We start from the raw sequence: 18620 nt of genomic DNA, 5'->3' as shown, positions 1-18620 counted from the left end.
AATTTTTTAAATTTAATGGGGGGGGGGGGGGGGGGGGGGGGGGGGGGTGGTGAGACAGAGGGATTAATCCCCCATCGGTCTGGTAATTTCCCCATCGGTCTTGTCAAGCCCCATCCCCACCCATCAGCCAAAGGTCGTCGGGCAGTAGGACCAAAAAAAAAAAAAAAAAAAAAAATAGGCCTAGTTTCCCATCCCAGCCATTTCTGGCCATCTAGAAATCCCAATTTTTTTTTTTTTTAAATCTTGTTTTGGAAAGAGGGAACACCCCCCTCCTATATCCCCTCAGTCGGACATCTTAGGGCCGCCCCCCCCCCCTAAAATTATATCCTATCTGCCACTGGCTGGAACACTGAGTTACCTTAAGCTCTGTAAAGAAGACTATCAAATTTTATTTGACAAAAAAATATAACATGCCTCAGTATGGTCATGGTGGTAACATCACATCATGCCCATATATAGGCATACATCAGGCGTGCATGGTGATGACTTGCAAAGTTTTCCTTTCCAATGCCAGTCTTCCAGCTTTGTAGCCAGTTGCAATAGGTCTTAAGAATGTTCAGACTATAAAAAAAAAACTGGTGTATGCCCATATATAGTCATGATGATCCTATATATGGTCATAATTTGGTGTTTTTCCTGATCATATTTAGGCATGTAACGTGTTTTTGCCAAATGAAATGTGATAGCCTGGACAAGGCTTTATTTCAGTGTCTGTAGACAGGCACTTAAACTATCTCTTGGGTAGGGGTAGTCTATTGGTCTGTTCCCCTGAACTTTTACTTCCGGTGCTATTTTGGGGTAATGGTAGATGTGGAAAGAGTCCAGTCAAAAATTGGCGAAGCCGGTGGATTTGTGTTTTTCTCAATAAAATAGTAATGTCTACATTTGAAAAAGAAGTTTTTATGCGTGGGAGGCTCTATGATACACATTCTGTAGGGGAAATATGAATATGTTGATAATGAGAAAAGTAATTTCTTGAAGTCATCAGATCCACCAGGCCGGTTGGGCTCAAGAGAAATTCTTGGTAGGGATCAATGTGGCTTAGTCCGCTGGCCCATTGTATGTTGTTCTAAGATATTTTAGAACATTTCTGAAAACTCAATCCTTTATCAATGTTGACAACATGTCTTCATCAAGCTGTTTGTTGTAGTTAGATTTATATAGCACTTTATGCCAAAACGGTCTCAAGGTGTGGAATAGCTCTTACTTCTCCCCAGCCAGTTTCTACTTGCAACGATAACAATAAAAAAACTACAAAGCAATTGTTCATATAGAAAATAAAAGAAATAAGAGAAGTTTTTACACTAGGGCGATTCGATAATGATTTTGACAAATCAATTCAAATGACGTCATAATCATGAAAAAAACTATAAAATCGTAATAAAAATAAAGAATTTTTTTTCTGAAATTTCCATTTTTTCATGGTGGTGGGTGCGCTAATTGGCGAAAAATAAAATTTTATTTTTATTCAAAATGACTATTGGCGGGTGGTGGGTTCGCTAAATAAGGTACAATAAAAGACTCGTCTGAAGTGTTGTGGGCTTAAATCTCCTTTCACCACTTTTGATAACCTTAATTTGATTAATTTATTAGGCCAAGTAAAAAAAAAAATAGTTTCTCGTCCTAATGTTTGAAAAAACAAGAATAAGGGCAGCTCCAAGATGGGAAACAGATACTACTTTCTCACTTTTACCAAGTAGACACATTGAAAGCAAATAAAAGAAAAACTAGACATGATTCATACTACTGTATATGTATCCCCAACCACGATCAAGAGAGGAATTTAACTGATGCGAGTTAGCCAGATTTTTGTAAAATAAAGAAAATTAAAGCACGAGGGGACGAGAAACTAGTATTTTTTTTTATTTGGCCTAAACTTAATTTGATTAATTTATTATTAAGAAATCAATTAAAAAAACAAGTCTGCAAGATTATTATTTATTGTTTATTTTACAAGAATTCAACCGAATTATGCAAATGTCTGTCAATATCATCTCATGCACTTCCTGTTTTGAGAGATTTTATTTCATTAAATTGAATTACTGTAATTAATTTTAATTAACTAAATACATATCTCCTCCATACCAGTAATTTAATGGACATAAAAAAAAAAACTATATATAGGATGAATATAATTGTGACGGTGGGGAAAGGGCTGTCTTCATATATGGACTGTGATTGGTCCAATTCTACCTGTAGTAATACATAAACCTATTTTCAACCCTTCTCTGAAAATCTTTGGTAAAACACTATGGAGTATTGATGACTCACTTACAATGAAAGAGAGTACAAAAGAAATTCCTTCTAGAACATATTTTGGTTTATGCCAACATTGACAAATATAAATCTTCAAGTTAAGTAAAAATCGTATTTTCAAATCCTAGCTCAGCCATCTGGAAAAGTGTGGGAATCATAGTCAATAATCCTAAACAAATTTTTGAACACTAAATATACAGTACATCAAACAAAAAACGAATTAAATACATGAGTATTTTATGAATATAATGCTTGTTAAACAATTATAGAAAACTCAATTGAGGGATTAGATGAAATTGTAATCCTAGAAGATATATAGCATAGATGTTAGTTTCTCACGAGCCTTTTTATCGCAAATGTATTATATTATTGTTTCACACAGTATTGAATTTCAGATTATCATAAATTAAATGACTGATAGAGGGCAGCAAACCGACATAAAGTTATGAGGCTTGGCATTCCAAAACCACCATCAGTGAAAATGAAAATTGATTTTTTAATATATTCTTAATCTCCACGCTGTAAGCTTTAAAATGATAGATCAATCGACTTACTATTGCCTAAGTTATAGTATTGAGTAATAGTTTTATGGATTCCCTAAGTGCACACAGAAAAAATTATTAGATTATCACTCTTTTTTTTTTTTAAATTGATGAGGGAGGGCATGTTTTTTTTTTTTGGGTACAATAAATTGCTTTTGTTTTTATTGATGAGGGAGGGACTGTTTATATTTGGCCTGTACCCGGGCCTGTAATAGTAAATATTGTATAAAAACTGGTTTAATTCTATAGTTTTTTAAAGAAAATGTATTTGAAGTCACAAAATTGTATTATTATTTTATGCTGTTAAAATAATTGATGCGGCAAAAAAAAAAATTTTTTTTTAATTCCCGCATCAATATTTTCCTGAATTTTTGATGCGGGCGGGAGTGATAATCTAATAAATTTTTCTATTTGCCCTAAAGTATACAATACTGCCAAATTTTTATGCTAATTACTGAGTTTAAGAATTAGTGATAGTAGGCTGGTTTTGGAATGGCAAGTATGTAAATAATCCTGATAAAATTGAATGATTGAAACTACAGTACAACATTTTCTATTCACCATATCCATTATATTAATTTGCTTTGTTTTTTTTTTACCCATTTACACATAAATTTATTTGAATCTCTGGTAAAACAGACGTCTGAATCAGGACATTTAGAAATGTAAAAGTTGTTGCAAGAGAAATCAACACTTGAAATTTTAAAAAAGCATGTGTACAAGCATCACCACAATAAGTAGCTAGCTCAAAAACTTAATAAAACCAGGCACTTAAACTCAACATTAGAGGGTGCACTTTAATTTTCCCCATACACTAGAGGGCGCACATTATCTTAGAAAAAATATAGATAGCCAGCCATACAACTGAGGAAGAATTCATTCATTTGTACAGGAGTTGTTCCAAGGGATTGAATTATTAAATAACAGCTAACTTCAGTCGTAGTGCAAGATTACATCTTATTTATTTACAATATCGAAACAATAAGTAACAATACAATTTTTTATGCCAATAAAAAGAATTGTTTGCTATAAATCCTAAAAATGTTGTTTTAATGAGCATGCATGCAAGCAAGTGAGAAAACTAAATAATTTTAGGTATAAAACAAAAATGTGTTGCTTCCTTTTATCCACTGTATTTGAATAATATTAATCAGCTTAAAAACATTGCTTTTTATGACAATGCAAATTTCAAAACAAGGATAAGAAAACTAACAATGATGACCTATTGTGTTGAGGTCAAATAGTTACAATTATTTATATTGTAGAATAATTATCCTTGAATACTGAACATGATATTAACATGTCCAGATTGTACTCTCATTAAACCCGTCCAATCAGTTCTAGCATCTCACCACCATCAGTTACCTTTTAACCTACAAATTAAAAATTAAATTTGGTTACCATGGCGATGCTTGATGTGGGTTAAACCATTATAAAAAAAAGTAGGGGTGTTCTTTCCCTGGTACCTATAATGCTCTCTGCTCCCATAATCTAGTGTAACTGTTGCTTTAACTTGTTTTGCAATTCATTGACAACCATCTTCTGTTTGTTCATATCTCCCAGATCATTTACACAACTGTAAACAAAGCAAAATGTTAGAATATTATGAATAAAGATGAGTCATGTCAAATAAGACCTGCATTAATTTATTGTAGTGCTAAATTTGTACCATAAATTGTACACAGGGCGGATCCACAGATAGATTGGTGCTTGAGATTTTTGTTTAGAAATGCTTCACCATAGTCGCATGGAATTTAAATAAATTAAGAACTTGTTTTGGAGTACACCGTGCTTCCCCGTAGATTCTCCTCTGGTACATTGCTCTATCTGACTTGCTGCAAAATTACTATTACTTAAACTGAAAAATTTGTTATTTAATAATATTTAGAAGATTCCATTTAAATTACAGTTTATTAGACTTGAAATGAAGTAACTAATAGTAATATTATATAGCACATATTGCAATAAACTTTATCAATTGCTCTGCCTTAAAATTATAATTATACATAAAAAAAATTCAATATGTTAGGCAGAGTGGAATTAGCAGTCTGGTTCCAACATCTCTATACATTTTACATTATTATCCCCGGTCAGTAGATCAAAGACATACGGAACGCATCCTCAGAAGGTACCCCCCCATAAGCATCACATTATTACCCCCGGTCATTCGATCAAGCGCATGGAACACATACTCAACTCCCATGTTGCAGCATTTTGTATCTGAACCTACCAGGTACCCGCTTGTACTCCTAGGTGGGAAAAGGCAACCGTAGGTAAAGTACCTTGGCTAAGGACACCAGCAAAATGCACTGCATGGGATTGAACCTCCGACCTTAAGGTTGAGAAGCAGATCCACAACCACTATGCCAAACTGCAGTGGCAATTGGTATTAGATCATCCTGCTACAGGAGGTACCCACTTTAAGAGACTATGCGAACGTAGTGCCTTTATCAAGGACAAAAGCAAAATCCACTGAAATACAGTTGAGCTTGCCTAGGTCAACTTTTACCTAACACGAATAATTTCTAAGTCGATCTTATTTTACATACCAAATTGTTGTGTTTTCACTTAATTAACCATTTGTAAGTTAAATTTTATCCAAGTCTAACAATTTTTCAATGCGATTTTGGATTTGACTTAAGCAAGTTCAACTGTAGACTCACATGCCCTACTTAAATGTTGAGACCCCGAACCACCATGTCAACTGCACTCCACCTAAATGCAAACTAATCAATGTAGAATTGTTTAGAATGCAATTCATTTTTAAGCTTCCCTTCGATTGGTCCTGAATTGGACTATCACGCTATAAACCAATCTTTTGACTAACTTACCGTAGTGAATTTATGATGTCTCTTGTCTTTCCAAAATATATTTCGTTCAATGTGTTCCTCATTTTGTTCTCCATGTCTTCTACATTTACACCGATATTTGCAATGTGCGAGCTGGCATCAGTAACAGGTCTGTCCGTCTCTACCTGCCTGGTGGCGCTTCCGCCAAGGTTCATTGTCCCTGATTCAGGCTTAGTTGTCTGAAATGTAAAAAAAATAAATTAAATAATGATGTTGAACTTATTATGAATCATGTAAACTACTGTCAGAACTTTATGAACATCAACATTGGTACAGTAATTACCGTACTTATTATATTATTTCTAACAGTAGGAATAGCGCGTCTTTAGGGTTAGATTACTACTTTTTTGGTCGGTATTTGTTTTAAGCGCATATAGGTCTCCAAAACATGCACTCTGTAAGTCCACCATTATTATTATTATTATTATTATTAACATGAAATATGGTGATGTATTTCCAAAAATTCATATGATAAAGTTTAAATTATATTGTAGGAGGTAAAAGTGGGAGCCATAACTTGGGCGTATGGGCATGGTCCGTGACTACCAAGCAGCCGTAAAGAGGTGCTTATAGTAGTTACATGTGCTGAAATGAACCATAATACTGGGGTAACCCCCTACTCTTCCGAAAGATGCAATGGGGGGTAACCTCCTACTCTTCCAAAAGATGCAATGAGTTCTTAAAAGTGCACACGAGCCAGATGTGTACACGGACCTCCATTTTAAATTCTTATCCGAGAAGACTTGGTTCTACCAACCGACCCTGGGTGAGGAGTGGCTGGAACCAGCACCAACGTTGAGGCTGTAGTTAGCAGGGCCGATGCCTTACCACTCAGCCACTGATTAAGTAGTGTTCTATCATATCAATACAACACATTCCATTTGTGTGTACTTCCTCAGTTCCTTAGGGGTCGCAAGTTGAAAAAAGGCCATTTCTGGGAGATATGGTTCAATGAGGTTTCTTAAAACATCTAACTTTTACTTTACTGTGTACAGTGACCCCCATCACCAGCTGACCTTCTGGGAGAAAATTGTTAATACAGTTAGTAAAGTCATTCAAATCTAGTAATAAATATGGGCACCCATGAACATACAGAAATAACACATCACTGACCTGTAACCAAAGCATAACTGTTGAAGTCAACTTGTAGTGAGCACTTCGACCTCCAGCTTTCTCCTAGCAATAAGAAATATAATTAAATAAATACAAATTTGTTTGTGCACACTAAAACTAAGGTACCCTCACAGTTGGCCTTGGTGCCCCTGAAAATGAAGCATGACGACGACCACTACTTGCCTGCCCTTTTGAAGCCTTGGCCTCGGTGCCCTCACGAGACTTATAATAATATAGATCGTTTGAAACGTAAAATAAATCTAAATAAGAACGTTTAAATCTTGAAAGAAAACACGAAAGCCAAAAACGTAGGTCGCCTAAGCTAGCCTAGGCTTAGATAAGGTTGCAGTGACAGAACATGCGAGAATTTCCATGTGTGTTGATACGAACTGTTTTTGCGGTTACCATTGTGTGCGCATGCGTCTTACTCGAGCGGTTATTGCAGTAAACATTGTACCGTAGTTGTAATCATGTGCTTGCTGCGCAGCTAACTTTGGGCGATCTTACGTCATCTCACCTTAAGCGTGTAAAATTAACGTAATTGGTTGACACTTGGCTAATCTAGTTCATGACGGCCAGTTTAGAGCTTCCTCTCCGATGACAACGCACTGAGCAACAACACAACATATCGAACTTCTTGAAATTTGACTGTTTTGTACGATCGCCGACCGCCGCAGTATATTCCAACATTGAATCGATAATTAATAGTTAATACTCTAAACAAAGTCATATTACCATTGACAACAATGGTTTGGCTAGGCCTAGCTTGGATTGGCCTAGCTTGCCTAGCCTGGCTACGATGAATCAAGGCATGCGCGAGAAATAGTACTGAGGCTAAATCAAATTTTGCCTTGGGTGCCCTTTTATACTTGAAATTTTGGCCTTGGTTCCTTTCCATTTGGCCTTGGTGCCTTTCAAAATCATGTCATACAGGAGGCCATTTGGCCTTGCCCATAAAATCCCCAAATTCGAGGCCTGTAGTCCTTATTTCAGAAGACTTTTGTTTTAACATTCGAACCAGCACCTATGTAATGCTTTTAGTTACAGTGGCTTTGCATTAACTACTAGGTCAATCATCTATCTTAAGGTTAAGTACCCCAGTCCAACAGGACCCCCATCGGAAATTCTAGACCCCCAGGACGGCCAAGATGCCCATCATTTAGTTGGGAAACAGTGCTTTGAGAATAAAGATTTTGACAGTGTGTCATTTCCAGGTATGTGTTATTTATAAAAATTGCTCCAACCATTGCGAGGCTGTTTGTTGTCCCCCTGTCAGAGATCTTTGACCCCTCATCGCATTAACTTACATTCACTTCTACAACATGTATGGAGTCCCAGCATCCCTGGATTTTCTTTGATCCGTCTCCAGCCTTCTTGATAAGAATTACACCAGCAAAACCGTGGTCAAGATCCCACAAGTATACTGATGACACACCCCCTTCAAAATACCTGTCAGAGAGGAAATAAGTCCAACATTATATTATTTAGCCAAATGGGGATCACATTCAGCACAGTTTTTGCAAGTGATTCAGGTTGGAATCGAACCACAACCTCCAGATAACTAGCCTGGTGTCATAACCACTAGACTACCAAGCTTGCACTTAGTGACTAGTGTAATTTACACTTGTGTTTAGTGACTAGTGTAATTTACACTTGTGTTTAGTGACTAGTGTAATTTACACTTGTGTTTAGTGACTAGTGTAATTTACACTTGTGTTTAGTGACTAGTGTATTTTACACTTGTGTTTAGTGACTAGTGTAATTTACACTTGTGTTTAGTGACTAGTGTAATTTACACTTGTGTTTAGTGACTAGTGTAATTTACACTTGTGTTTAGTGACTAGTGTAATTTACACTTGTGTTTAGTGACTAGTGTAATTTACACTTGCGCTTAGTGACTATTGTAATTTACACTAGTGACTAAGCGCAAGCTCGGTGGTCTAGTAGTTATGACACCAGACTAATTATCTGGAGGTTGTGGGTTCAATTCCCACCTGAATTTTTTTCGCATGCATTTAGTAATGTACTGAGTATTCAGGACGATAACACATCAGGTAGGGCAAAACATCACTCCTATAACATAATACATAATATGAACATTTGTCTTTCTTTCACAAAGGTAGACCAAAACAACGACATGACAATGAGAAACTTCCAGTTAACTGCAATTCAGAAATATACATTTTCAATTACATCACAAATATTTATTGCATATAAATCATAAATATTCATATTTTAATTATATCTTTTCAGTATTCTATGAAACCAATTCATTTATATTTTTAATGTTTCAATACTGTAAGCTTGTTCTCATGTCTTTTTCATGATGTATAGAATACTCACAATGTCTTTTGCTAATTTACAAGAATATGCTCATGATTAAATAAAACAAAAAGACAGTAACTCCCAAAAGAGACAGAGGCATTTTGAGAATCTCAAAATATCTCAAAATGTCTCCGTCTCTTTTCGGAGTTACTGTCTTTTTGTTTCATTTAAGACTAATTAGTGGATCCTCTGGTTTATGCTCAAGATTATTCATATACTGGATTGGATGATACACACCAGGGATATCCCACAAAAGTCCTGAGACAAATTTCCAGCGGGGTCCTTCTAATGGTGATTTGGGCAGCAAACTGGGAGACAATCCCTACTCTTTTCCGAAGAATGCACTGTGTTCTTTAACATGTACATGGGCCATTTTGCACTCAGGACCAACAGCTTATTTAAATGTCTCACCCAAAAAAATGGTGTGCTTTAGAAACTTGCATTTCAGCCTTCCAGCTAAAACACAAAGACCAAGATATCTCCACAGTTCAGCGCAAACACAGTGGCTACAACCAGTTTAGCCGACTGCGCTAGATGCTTTGCTCAAGTAAAATAATTCTTACATTTCCCTATATTGGTCGAAAGCTACGTTGGCTTCTATCTCCATTTTCCTCAGTCTGTCTGAAGGTACTGCACCATCTTTCAGAGGAGGGTCGTACACATTGCTCCAAGGTGACCTGTAATAGCCATACATAAAATGCAAATGTTTGGTGCTAGGGTATATTAATTTATTTTGTTCATCCATCTATTTTTGTTTACTTTCATTATAACTGAAGTTCATTACACTCATCTGTTATAAAGGATTAAACTAATAGTGAGAAAAAAAGTTACACATGTTTAAATTAAGCTAGAGCGCTTTTTTTTTTTTAAATTTTATTTCAAGCACACCAAAGCTTCAGCATTTTGTGCTATAGAAGTCTAAAATTATTATTTCTCATTTTGCAATCCATCTGGACTATACTTTAAATAATATTATATATAGGTGTGAAAGAAATTCACAAACACGATACAGTACATCAAGATATCGGATTTGTCATCAGCAATATTTGGTTGTCCATGTTGAATCGCACCTAAACCAATGCAACACTTTTCCTGTCACGCTGGAAACCTTTTCACACATAGTCTCAGCTATTGTTTAGTTTTCAACCAATGAGCAGCAAGTCTAGCTACCCAAAACATATAAGTATTACACTCTTTTGGAATTTCTGCAGATAATATTCTCCTGAAGACGATTGAAACAACTCAATCAAAACGTCAAGGTATTCTTGACCAACAACAACAGTTCTTTTCAGAACTATCTACGTGGTGTACCACAAGCACTATATATATTATTACTTCACCATGCAAACCTTCAAACAATATTGTGTTTACATTCTTTTATATTTCAAAGTGTTTCCTTCTAAATTGTTACCTGAAGAGCTTTTAATAAATAAATGTAATTTAGTGACAAGGAAACAAAGATCTCTTTTTAAAAACAAATTGCTGTGTAAACAGTGTTAGTAACTCCGCATACCGGATCAGTAACCGCGATGATCTAAAGAGTTACCTCCACATCGCAGCGGTGTTAACAGAGATCATCGGCATGATATTTATGCAAATTAGCTGTTGTTTGACCTGTGCGAGTCATCATGTAATTTGCTATAATAAACAGTCTGAATACAATTTATGGTTTGCAGAATAGTACTGTAGTTAAAAATTATGTTTTTATCAATTACATACATTTAAAAACTTTTTTGACAAAGGATTTCAAAAGAAGCAGTTATGCGCGCGTTTTTTTCAGGTCAGTTCTAATCACGTTACTTCCTGGTACAAAAAATGATATTTTTTATCGTGTAGACGCTCTACTGGAGATTATCGGTGTTACATATCCGATAGCAAACGGCCGTGTAAACATGGCTATTAATACAAAGAACATCAGTTGTAACCACGGTAACTGCAAGGTGAGCCCTTACCTGTAGGAGTCACCATCTCTATTGTAATCACATAATAGGTAGTCTTTTCCCACTTCCTTGTCACGGGCAATTTTTAAGGGCTGATCCACCGATGATAAGAGGTCTTCACATAAATGAGGAACCTGGGAAAATTTGGGGTAAAAAATATGATACATCCATTTAAAACATTGCATTGCTCTAGTAAAAGTTAACCTACTGTATTCCAAAGGAATACAGAGCAAAAACAATAATAACACTATGGATGTTCTTCTAACATTCCATAGTGCATTGAGATAGTAAGACTACAGTTAAGTTTAGGGTCAAGCCAGCTAAACCAATCAACACCTCGGATTTACATAAACAGTAAGAACCATATCCACGGCCAAAAGTAATTACTACAAACATTTGTATTTCATTTGTATTTATGCAAAAATATATACTTTAAATATTATTTTATGTGTAATGTAATGTACATAGCAAAAAATATCAATGAACATAAATTTCTTTACTATGTACAGCAGACACAAATTAATTATATATGTCTATTGCTTATTTTCTTTGCTCTGCTAGTATAAGTATTATTGAAAGCTAATAAAAACAAAATGAAAGTAAAGGCAGTGTTTACACAGTACTGTCATGACGATTAATGAGGGCACACTCCTACCCTAACCTTGGCAAATACTTTGTATATAGATCCATTCAGAATTTTATACTAATATTTCAACAAATCTATTAGTCTGTTTGGGTATTTCAATCACTAAAGGCTTTTATGTATTATTGATAGATACTTGTGATAATTTTTTCTATTATTGTATCTGTTCCTAGTACTATATATTACATATTATGATTTTGGTGGAACAATGGGAAAACTAATAAGGTATCCAAAGACACATCTGGGGTGGGCGCAGACGGTACGATCACACCCCCTACCCCTAAATTGTATTAAGAAAAATAATTATTGTATTGCATTGCGGATATATTATTTATATTATTTCATTCCATTTTATTTTATTTCACACAACGAAAAAATACAATATAAAATTCTTCAGAAAGGTAAATAATTAAGAAGGGCAATGTAAACAAATTAAGTAATATTAACAAATTATTAAATTACTGTAAATGATAGTAAGTGAAGATATAGTAATTAATAAAGTAATAATAATTGTTATTACCGTATATACCAAATAAATTTGGTAGTACAATTTCCAGGTACCTATACTGTATTCTCAAAATGTTCACACCTCAGCGCCAACCATGGTGGGGCTGAGGTTGTGTGGACTCTAACGCACCAGCAGAGTAAGGGGAAGTATAAGGTGCAGGAAAAGCCACTTGGCCCAGACTTTATCCTTGCTATCTTAATGCAATTAAGAGGCTCAATTTGCAGGTTTCCTTAAAATCTACAAAAAAAGCTCTCGGTGATAGCGTGTAGAGACTGTATGAAAACCAAGCTTTATAAAGTGGAGCTTATTATTATTTATATCATTAAAAAAATACTGTTGCTGGCATAGTTTGAATCCATTCCCCTGGTAGAATTTTTAAGGCAAGTATTTTAAGCAGCACCAAGATATAGCTTCACCAGTACAACCCAACATACAAGTAAAAAAAAACCATCTTCTTACCAAGTCAATAAGGTCGCTTAGGTTTTTCTCGATCTGTTGTGGTGGAAGACGACGCATCAAATCCAATGCACAATCTAACTGTTGATCACTAGAATATGTAGACTGGAAAGAAATAATAAACATCATATTTAACCATTCTTTCTAGGCCTACTGTACATATCTATTTTTAGACAATACTACAAGATACTTGCAAATTGACAACTAAAAATGCCAACATAACTGCAATTAAAACTTGCGTTTAAATTTAAAATGATACTTCAGGTTTTCATAAGCAGGATACTTGGTTAATTCAGAGCTAATCAAACAACCACACCAACAGCAATAAATAAAACTGATGTATACTGTACATTTACATAATATTAATAAATAACATTAACAAAAAAAAATAAGAAAAGTTACATATAATAGATAGGCCTAGGCCTACTAGGGAACTACTGAGTCTACTCTGAGCCCTACCTAGCTAACCTAGGTTGGGCCTACCACTAGTTCTAGGCTAGGCTAGGTAGGATAGTCCTCCTAGCCTAGGCTAGGCCTAGTAGGAGGAGGCGGCCTGGGCCAGGGCTAGCCTAGCCTACACAAAAACACAAAACATAATGAGATAAAACTATCAGATATGGCAAGATGTAATTTCCCGTTGTTATTAATTAATCCGTGATATAATAAGTGATATAAATAATGGATGCAATCTTTTAAATAACGGGAAAATATTATTAAACTGCAACGTTTTTTGACAAAAGTTACGTTTAATTCGTTAACAACAACCCGGAAGCAGGGATCCCTCACGGAAACCAAGCAATAACCCAGCAGGCAAGCAGTGCAAGATACTCCACAAACAGTGAAACAGAGCGAGAGGGAGGCCTGGCTCGGACAAGTTTCAATTTGAGCCTCAACTCAAACAGCATATCTGAAAGAAAGACGTATCCTATCACAACATGTGTGCACCTTAAAACCCGTGCGGAAGATTTTCTTACCATTTTCTCTAACTTTAACGTATCCACTAGATGTAAAAATAAGTAATTGGATCAACTTATAACTTCCCAAGCCTAGGCCACTTTCTTCACGCCCAAGATCGCCGACTTTCGGAATCGAGAGGTTAAAGTTCGTGTATACATCCGGGGAGCTTTCACTGAATACCCATATATGGATCGAGGTTTCGCACTTTTTCGGCCCTGCCCATTCATCCATGCAAACCGCGGTACAATAAAATAAGTAATATAATAACAATTGGATTTAAATAAGTAAATCCATCAGCCTAAACATAATGTTTCCTGTTTTTTGTATTAAGATTTAATATTACAACAGCTTGAATCCGATAGACCGTGTTACTTTCTGATTATGATACCCTACCTACACTTTTTTTTTTGTTATAGAACCTGTACAATTTTGCCCAGGCTCATGTGTGTACTATAGGAACTTGCCAAGTAGTAATAGCAGACTCTCCTTTTCAGTGTGACCACTGTTTGTGATTTATCCCAAGGTTTGGGGATTTTAATGACACATTGGGATCTTGGGATTTTTTGTTAACTTTTCATTAAATTTTGGGATTTTTGGAATGATATGGAATTTTTTCATTTTTTTTTTCCTTTCAGGAAGTGAACAAATTAGGCTGCTAATGGCCTTATAATACCATAGTTGACCGTTGAATGAGAGCTGTTTATTTGTTCAAAATAAAAAGAAAGCCATTTTCATCATTTTCAAAAAATAATAAGGTGCATTTTTAAGTTAAATCTCTTGATATGAGTCCCTTTGGCTCATAAGTACGCTGTTTGCAGTACGTATATAGGTTGGATTTATTGCACCTAGATGCCAGGAAATCTTGCACTGTCTCATACATTGTAAATGCTTTTCATTGTGTTTTAATTTGACAATTATAAGTTCAATAAAATTCATCAAAAATACTTTAGGCCTACTCTTCTTATCAGCTTACACAAAAAAGAAGTTAAAAATCAACGCCTTTTTCCTATTAAAGAATGAGTTATGCTACTGGAATATTTTCTGTGTATAATATTTAATGAAATAAAGGCAATTACCCCGTCATTTTATGTTCATAATTTTATTTTAATTCATATAAGACATTGCTGCCACCATCCCTATCTTTTCCACCACCAATTTCAGAGAATTCTACACAGTTGAACCAAAACGAACGAGTTATTGGTCTCAAAAATCCAGACACTGTTTTCGTGCTGCTCTATCTATATCCCTAGCTAGATTACAGTCAGTATAATAAAATAAAAGGCTTTAAAATTGGACTTTTAAAAGAAATTGTATGTATGTGTACTAATATTTTTTAAGCAATCTTGGGATTTTTTAGACTCAATCTTGGGAATTTTTATTTTTACCAGTGGTCACGCTACTCCTCTTTCCACTCAGCTGGAAGCTCCAACGTTTGAGAGCTATACGCGGCGCGTTTGATTGGGAAGTTAAAACATTTTAGATACTGCATTAGCGTTTTCAGTTTTTGGAATAAATCAAAGAAAGCACTGGACACAATAATCAATAATTGTCGCCTCTAAAACCTTTGTTAAGTGGCTGGCCGTGAAATAGGATCAATTTTTGACCATTGGTCAATAGGCGAAACACTCTGAAAATAAAGTACAAGTTCGATCACTTGTTGCAGTGGCGTATCTAGAGGGGTGCGTGGGGGAAGGGGAGCACGCCCCCAAAAAATTAAATTATTTATTTATTTTTATTTTTATTTTTCAATCTGTAATTTCTTTTGAACACACTGACCTTCCATGCAAGTATTTGGAGTCGGACCCACTGATAAAAAAGTTTAGTACACGAAATTGGACGGATTTACTGGGTAACATTGCGTAGATAGGTAAAAATAAATACACACCAAATATCTTTGATACACAGCGCCCCCTATAACAGGCAAGATAGATGTTCTATTTTCTCTATGATGGTTATAGCAGGGAGATATAAATAAAAAATAATTACAGCTGTACATACAGTAATTTTATATAGTGTACCATCGTATCATATCATATATCATATCATATCATATTATATCATATCATATTATATCATATCATATATCATTTCATATCATATCATTTATCACATCATATCATATGATCATGTCATTATCATAATATCACATCGTATCATATTATTTATCACATCATACCATATCATATCATATCATATTATATCATGTCATATCATTTATCACATCGTATCATATCAGCATGTCATATATCATATCATATCACATCGTACCATATCATTATTCACATCATACCATATCATATCGTATCGTATGGTAAAGTAATTAAAAAACAGTTTATGTAAAAGGAAAAATTAAAACTGTCTAATAAAAAGAAAGAGGTGTGTCTCAAACATAAGCGGATATCCTATTTATGTAATATATTTCGTAGTAAACAATGTAAAAGGACAATAAACAAATAGTGCATGTTAAGGAGTCTGGGAAAGTTAGCTGAAATTAATGTCAAAGGGGAGAATATAAACAATTGGATGGATCAGGAGAACAGGAATCAGGACAAAACGGCAATAACCAAAATGGCAATAAGTCAAAGTAGATACAGGCCTATATGTTAACAGCATGTGTGAATGTTAAGTCAAAGGAAGGGATCTTGTTATACACCGTTGAAAAGATTTAAATGTATAATTTATATTTCAATTGACTATACATTCTAGAAGTCAATATTATTATTATTAATTTTTTATTATAATTATTATTATTAGGCCTATTATTAATGTTATTATTATCATTATTAGTATTATTATTATCATTATTATCATTATCATTATTATTATTATTGTTATTATTGTTATTATTTATTATTATTATTATTATTATTATTATTATTATTATTATTATTATTATTATTATTATTGTAAATATTATTTGAAGGTTTGCATGGCGAAGTAATAATAAGCCCATTAATGCTTGCGGTACACCACGTAGATAGTTCTGAAAAGAACTGTTGTTGGTTGAGAAAGTCTCGACGTTTCGATTGAGTAGCTTCAATCGTCTTCAGGAGAATAATATCTGCAGAAATCCCCAAAACAGTAAATACTTACTAGTATATGTTTTGGTCGGTGAGACTTGTTTTTAACCAATCACCAGCAAGTCTGCTTTGGAACTTCTGCAGATATTATTCCCCTGAAAACGATTGAAGCAGCTTAATAGAACCGTCGAGATATATATTCTCAACAAACAACAACAGTTCTTATGTAAGTGGTGTACCACAAGCATTAATATATATATATATATATATATATATATATATACTGTCTCTTATGTTATTATTATTATTATTATTATTATTATTATTATTAGCTGTTCAAGCTCTGTCATAATAATATTTGCATGATATGATATGATCATATAATAAGATGCATAGTTTGATCAGGGTTGGGGTTTGCTGGTCAGTAGGACCTTGGTGGAGTGACGTCCTACCACGAGGTGCATAGTTTGCTTAGTTTTGAGGTATACGGGTAATTTGAAACTTTGGGGAGATTTATGAAATAATAGAGGTATAAATATCTCCAACCAAAGTTATTGTGACTGCATTTTCTGTAAACAAAACCATTTAATATCACCCCCGTTTTTACTCTCACGCGTGGTGTTAGTCCGGACCCTAACTGGAGGTAGGCAGTTCATTGATTCTAGCTACATGATCCTGTTATCGGATTTGCTGAACAGCTTGTCAACAAAGTTCTAGAGCCACTCTGCCCACCCTCATACACCTCTCCCCCCTAAAAAAATATTGTTTATTTTCCTCTCTTTAGGCACACATATGTCAAATGATTGTCAATAGCGAATATATCAGCCCTACTTGTAAGTGACTATCCCTTTACAAGACGAACACATGATGCTCTACACAAAATATATCTAAATATAAAGCTTAGGGAGTGGAGTTGTTCAGGTCGTGAAAACAAAAATCCTGCAACAATGACAGGAATTGAACCCAGGACATTGGGATAGGAAGGAAAGCATCTTAACCACCAAACTATTCAACTCCACTCCAATATAGCCCGTAATAATCCTATCTCTAAAATTAGTAACTTTATAATTATCTCAAATGTACGGTAATCAATTTAACTGATGAGTTCCTGGGGTTTGGTTTATGTTTTTTATATTGTAGTTCCCAATAAAAAATTTAAAAAATTACACAACTGCATATATATTTTTGAATCTTTGTTTGTTTTTTTTTTGTTTTTTTTTTTGGTCAATGTTGCTGGCCCAAAATACTCTGGTATCAAAACTTCATGTGAATTGTTGGTGGCGCTCTACATATCAATACAAAGAAAACATCTCGCACCACAAGTCGATTGTGTTGAAAAAATGTGATAGATACTGCGAGGCCCAATGTTGATTGCTGTTTTTGGATTTATTGACACTGGGAATTAGATTAAATTTACGTGAAAGGGTAAAAAGTGTAAGTTTAAAATTACTTTGAATTAATTTACATCCTAGTCTCCAACATGATATATTGTGCTGTGTAGTTTGATTCAGTTCTTCCCGAAAAAATGTTAATTCCGTTTTGTTGTCATGCTGTTGTCTTCGGAGCCAGGCACCAACTAAGGTGTTGTCTATGGTTCGCTCATCCCCTCACTGGTTCCCACACACCTGCTGGTGGTGTTACGCGCTAGGCCTAGGATACCAGTGGCCTGCTGCGATATTGCGATGGATTAATGGTATTAATTTCACCCTTTACCTTTCTTTAAATTCATAATACATTTGGCACAGGTATTTTTTGTTATGTAAAGACAGTTTAAAATGGGTAAGGCCAGTGGCACTGGTGGTATTTGTGTTGTTTAAAAAAAATTGTTGTGGGCTAGCTAGGCTAGGGTTAATTAATAAGCCTTTTTATAGTAGGCGATTCTATAGTCTAGGGCCTAGGCCAAGCTAGAAAACCTGCCAAATTGTTTAGGCCTAGACCCTAGCCTACTAGGCAGACCAGAGGCCTAGTCTGCTCTAGGATAGTCTAGGCCAATGCCATACTGTAAAGTTTT

General features: G+C 34.8%; 2 protein-coding genes and 1 non-coding gene across 10 annotated transcripts in view; 2 read left to right on the top strand and 1 right to left on the bottom strand.

Moving 5' to 3' along the window:
* Positions 1 to 3347: 3347 nt before the first annotated feature.
* Positions 3348 to 13746, bottom strand: LOC117109430 (F-actin-capping protein subunit beta-like). The gene is made up of 8 exons (XM_033251785.1): positions 13607 to 13746; positions 12636 to 12737; positions 11038 to 11159; positions 9649 to 9762; positions 8068 to 8209; positions 6761 to 6823; positions 5630 to 5826; positions 3348 to 4374 (listed from the first exon to the last, which is right to left on the bottom strand). Exons 1-8 carry the CDS (start codon positions 13607 to 13609, stop codon positions 4290 to 4292), a joined length of 828 nt encoding a protein of 275 aa, XP_033107676.1. The 5' UTR covers positions 13610 to 13746; the 3' UTR covers positions 3348 to 4289.
* On the top strand, positions 8690 to 8762 carry Trnai-aau. Its single transcript has one exon. It is a non-coding gene; the product is annotated as a tRNA-Ile (tRNA).
* Positions 13747 to 17908: 4162 nt separating the features above from the next.
* Positions 17909 to 18620, top strand: part of LOC117109397 (rho guanine nucleotide exchange factor 10-like) — a 128570-nt gene continuing 127858 nt past the window's right edge. For all 8 annotated transcript variants that reach the window (XM_033251730.1, XM_033251728.1, XM_033251729.1 and 5 more), the window contains exon 1: positions 17909 to 18043. The gene's annotated coding sequence lies outside the window, so the exon portion shown is untranslated. The remainder of the gene's footprint in view (positions 18044 to 18620) is intronic.

This window comes from Anneissia japonica, unplaced genomic scaffold, assembly GCF_011630105.1.
Source record: "Anneissia japonica isolate Jap-2015-1 unplaced genomic scaffold, ASM1163010v1 scaffold287719_len1884721_cov185, whole genome shotgun sequence".
NCBI lineage: Eukaryota > Metazoa > Echinodermata > Crinoidea > Comatulida > Comatulidae > Anneissia > Anneissia japonica.
The sequence above is the reverse complement of the archived record's forward strand: the minus strand, read 5'-3'. Positions and strand labels throughout refer to the sequence as shown.